We start from the raw sequence: 5425 nt of genomic DNA on the forward strand, positions 1-5425 counted from the left end.
TCAAGCATCTTCTCTCATCATAACAGTATGAAACTAGAAATCAATTCTATGAAGAATACTAAAAACCCTGCAGACACATAGAGGCTAAGTAACATGTGTCTAAACACTGAATGGGTTAACACCAAGATGAAGAAATAAAAAGATACCTTGAGACATAAGAAAATGAAAACACTTCGACCCAAAATCTATGGGACACAGCCAAAGCAGTTCTAAGGGAAATTTATAGCAATGCAGGCCTACCTCAAGAAATAAGAAAAGTCTCAAATAAACAATGCAACCTTATACCTAAAGGAGAACAAACAAAGCCTAAAGTGATTAGAAGGAATACTAAAGAATAGAGTGTAAATAAACAAAATTGAGTCTAAAAAAGACAATAGGAAAAAAATGTAAGAAAACAAGAGCTGGTTCTTTGAAAACATAAACACAGTTTATAAACCTTTAGCCAGTCTCACTGAGAAAAAAAGAGAGTGCCTAAGTAAGTAAAATCAGAAATGAAAGGGGAAAAGTGATAACCAATAGAATAGAAATACCAAGTTTTATAAGAAAAAACTATGAACAGTGATATACCTACAAATTGGACAACCTGGACGCAATGGATAAATTCTTAGAAACATACAATCTCCAAGGCTGAATCAGGAAGAAACACAAAATCTGAACAAATCAGTAACTGTTAACATAGTCATATACCATGATCATATACCATGATCAAGTGATATTTATTCTTGGATGAAGTTTGGTTCAATATCTGCAAATCAATTAATGTGATACACTGCATAAACAAAAGGAAGGATAAAAATCATATTATCAATAGATGCAGAAACATAATTTAAACAAAAATCAACATTCATTTATAATAAAAATGCTCAGCAAAGTGGGAATAGTGGGAACATACCACAACACTATAAAGACCATGTATGAAAAACACAGAGTTAATATTATACTCAATGGTAAAAAGCTGAAAGCTTTTATTTCCCCCAAAAAGGCCTCACATATTTAGTACTGAACCAAACTACCAGTGCAGAAACTTATTAAGTGAAAACTCATTTTTCCAATAATTTCCCAATGAAACATACTCAACTGTTCAGATAGTAACCATCTTTTCAGTGCTATGGCAAAACCCAAGCAACCCAGATGGCACAAATATGTGTGCCATCTCTTGTGTGATTCCTTATGGACCCAGCTTAGTTCTTCTCCAATGTCTCCTCTTGGAGTTGTACCTGATTTTATTACCCGTTTTCATCAGAATCCATTGGGGGAATGGGCTGATTCTGCTTTGTTTCTTGTCCAGAAACCACTTGATCCTAAAAGTCTTGTGAGAAGACATGGTGAGGAAAAGTCAATCGCATGCACTACAATGGTGGCAAAAAAGAGAGCCTGAACGCTTTTTCTTTAAGATAAACAAGACAAGGATGCCCACTTTCATTACTCTTATTCAACATAGTATTAGAAGTCTTAGCCATAGCAATCAGACAAAATAAATAAAAGTCATTCAAACTGGAAAGAAAGAAGTAAAACTGTCATTAGTTGCAGATGACATACTATGCATAGAGAACTCTAAAGATTCTACCAAAGGGAGGGGGGACTAATTTTTTATTAGAACTAGTAAATTAATTCAGTAAAAGTAGCAGGATAGAAAATTAATATTCAGAAATCAGTTGCGTTTCATACGCCAGTAATGAACTATCAGAAAGAGAAGTTAAGAAAATCCCATTTTTAATTGCATCAAAAAGAACAGAATACCTAAATTTAAGCAAAGTGGCAAAAGACCTGTACTATGAGACATTGAAGAAAGAAATTGAAGAAGATACAAATAAATGGACACATATACCATGCTCATGGATAGGAAGAATTAACACAGTTAAAATGCCCATTCTACCAAAAGCAATCTATAACTTCAATGCCATCCCTATCTAAATACCAATGGCTTTTTACACAGAACTAAAACAAATAATCCTAAAATTTATATGGAACCAAAAAGACCCTAGATAACAGAGCCTAGTAATAAACTCACAGTTGTTTGGTTAATTAATCTATGACAGAAGAGGCAATATTATACAATGGGGTAAAGACAGTCTCTTCAATAAATGATGATGGGAAAATTGGACAGATACATGCAAAAGAATGAAACTGGATCACTTTCTTACATCATTTACAAGACTAAACTCAAAATGGATTACAGATTAAATAAGACTCACAACCATAAAACTGGAAGAAAACATACATACCGTGTTTCCCTGAAAATAAGACCCAGCCAGACAATCAGCTCTAATGCATCTTTTGGAGCAAAAATTGATATAAGACCTGGTATTATATTATATTATATTAGACCTGGTCTTATATTATAGTAAAATAAGACCGTGTCTTATATTAATTTTTGCTCCAAAAGATGCATTGTCTGGCTAGGTCTTATTTTGGGGGAACAGGGTAGTAAACCCTTTGAAATGAATGACTCTTAACAGTATTATTTTAGATATTTCTTCTCTGGCAAGGAAAACAAAAGAAAAATAAATGAATGGAACTACATCAAACTAAAAACTTTTTGCACAGTGAAGAAAACCATCAATAAAATGAAAAGAACCTACTGAATGGGAGAAGGTATTAACCAATGACACATCTGATAAGGGGCTAATATCTAAAACACATAAGAAACTCGTATAACTTAATACTAATCCACCTCAAACAACCTGATTTAAAAAATGGGCAGAGAATCTGAATAGACATTTCTCCAAAGAGGACATATAGATGGCCAATAGACATGAAAAGATGCTCAACATCACTAATCATCAGAGAAATGCAAAGAAAAACCACATTGAGACACCACCTCACTCCTGTCAGAATGGCTATCATCAATAAATCAACAAACAAGTGTTGGTGAGGATGTAGAAAAAAGGAAACACTTGTACATTGTTGGTGGGGTTACAAATTGGTGCAGCCACTATGGAAAACAGTTTGGAGGTCCCTCAAAAAATTAAAAATAGAACTACCATATGACACAACAATTCCTCTTCTGTTTATCCAAAGAAATTCAAAACACTAATTCAAAAAGATATATGTACGCCTATGTTCATTGCATCATTATTTATAATACCTAAGATGTGCAAGTATCCTAAGTGTCCACTGATTGACAAATGGAGAAACACACACACACACACACACACACACACACACACACACACACACACAATGGAATATTACTCAGCCATAAAAAATGAAATTTTGCCATTTGCAATAACATGGATGGACCTAAGTGAAGTAAGTCACACTGAGAAAGACAAATGATTTCACTTATATGTGGAATCTAAAAACAGAAACGAACAAAACAGAACAAAACTTACAGATAGAAAGAACAAATTGATGGTTGCCAGATGGACAATTTGGGCAGATGTGTGAAAAAGGTGATGGGATCAAGAAGTATCAATCATTAGTTATAAAAACTGTCAAGGGGATGTAAAGTATAACATAGAGAATATAGTCAGCAATATTTTGATAATTATGTATGGTGTTAAGTGGATACTAGATTTATTGGGGTGATCACTTCATAGGTTATGTAAATGTGTAATCACTATGTTGTACAACTGAAACTAATATAATGTCAGCTGTAATTGAAAAATAAAATAAATTATACTCTATTAGCCCATGAAAAATAAATAAATAAGTAAAGTAAATAAATATTAAAAAAACGGTATTTTGTTTTGGTATTCTGTGAATTGCTGCTAAAAGTATCCTAACTATACCGCTCAGTTTATACTAATGGTGGAAATGCCTACTTGTATTAAATTGGAAAAATTATTTAGTTTTGTTAAATTATATGTTTAGTGTTTAGTTTATCTAATAAAAACTTAGCTAGCAGTATTTACAGCCAGCATTAAGTTAATTAATTTATTATCTAATGAGAAATTACCCTAAACATGCTTTTTAGAGAGTGGAGTTTGTCCCTCCCTTCTTCAGGAAAAGGGAAAAAAAAGACAAATATATTACAAAGAGCAAGGCTTTGATCTTTTTCCTCTGCTGGAGCTGGTGAATACCAGCACTGAGATTTTCCTTTATTGCTTTAAATTATGTTATCTCATTAGTTTTTATATCATAAGATGAAAGCAAGACTTCCTAGAATGGTGTGATGGACTTTAGAAAAATACAAGTTTGGGGCAGAATTGATAATGTTTGTTAGCCTTAGAGACACAACCTCCTTACCTGCAATATAGGACTGCAAATAACTATCTGGCAGATGTGTTGCAAGGCTAAATAAACAATAAGAGTTACCAAGAACAGTGCTAGGATCACGGTAGGTGCTCATTCATACTTATTAATAACAGATTTGAATATATTTGTACTCACCTTTTGTATCCATTGGAATGTATGTGTTTGTGTGTGTTTTAGTGAGATTATCTGACTTTGAAACTTCAGGTAATCCTTGAAAGATGGGGTATTAGTTTCTAAAATCTTTCTGCAATTGTGTTAATTAATAGTGTTTGGGTATTGATTTTCTTTTTTTTAACAGTGATGCATCTCTAAGGAAAGAGTAATATAAAGTTTTTGTTTTCACATTTGAAATTCTTACATGCTGAGGAAGCATATACTTGAAAATAAAAATGGAGATGTTAGATAAATGAATGAACATTCTCTCAAGTTAAGCAGAAAGAATAAAGAAAGATACACTTTCCAAGAAGGGGACGTAGACTGACTCTAATCCATTGGCAATTAGGCAAAGAACATGTGCCCACCCTCTTTTTCCTTATTGTAGGGTGGGTTCATCTGCCAGTTCCAATTTGCTCACTTATTAAATAATACGTCTATAGAAAGGTTATCAACAGAAAGGTAGAACAAGGTGAATGCCACTGGCATTCTTCTTGAGTTGTCTGATATAATATGACCTGAAGTTACATAAAATTTTGAAATGATGCAAGAAGGGAATATTCTGAAATAATGTCAACCTTCAGGGCATGTATTATTTTTTTCCCTTTACAAAGGATGGGAAGATGTAGGAATAACATGTTACTAAATATATTTGTCATATGACCAATGAATTTTACAGCTCTTTTATAGAAATCACAGTGAGAAGAAATACAAATAATTTAGGGAAGAAATAACATTTTAATTATTTTATTGAACATTTCTTTATACAGCACTTACTATATGATTGGTACTATTTTAAGCGCTTTATGTGGATTAATTTATTAAATCTAATACAACTCTATAAACCATGTTATATAACCCCTATAAAGAAACTGAGTCAGAGGTTAAGAAATGTGTCCAAGTTTGCACAGCTAGAAAGTGAAAGAACCATGCTTCTAACCCAGCGAGCCTAGTGCCCCAGCCTGGTTCTGACATCCCCTCGTCCCCCCTTGGCTATGCTAATTGTGTTAGATTTTATCACCAGTACTACTAGGGGAAGTGGAGCTCAGGAAAAAAAATTGGGTCAGTTTGT

The 5425-nt window shown here is 33.1% G+C and overlaps 1 protein-coding gene across 1 annotated transcript; it reads right to left on the reverse strand.

Moving 5' to 3' along the window:
• Window positions 1–1087: 1087 nt before the first annotated feature.
• On the reverse strand, window positions 1088–1324 carry LOC109444841 (large ribosomal subunit protein eL39-like). Its single transcript, XM_088797597.1, has one exon. The coding sequence runs from the start codon at window positions 1322–1324 to the stop codon at window positions 1169–1171; it is 156 nt and encodes a 51-aa protein (XP_088653723.1). The 3' UTR covers window positions 1088–1168.
• Between the last annotated feature and the right edge of the window lie 4101 nt (window positions 1325–5425).

The sequence above is a fragment of the Rhinolophus sinicus genome, chromosome 4 (assembly GCF_057876585.1).
Source record: "Rhinolophus sinicus isolate RSI-liver-muscle chromosome 4, RSI-T2T, whole genome shotgun sequence".
Classification (NCBI taxonomy): Eukaryota; Metazoa; Chordata; class Mammalia; order Chiroptera; family Rhinolophidae; genus Rhinolophus; species Rhinolophus sinicus.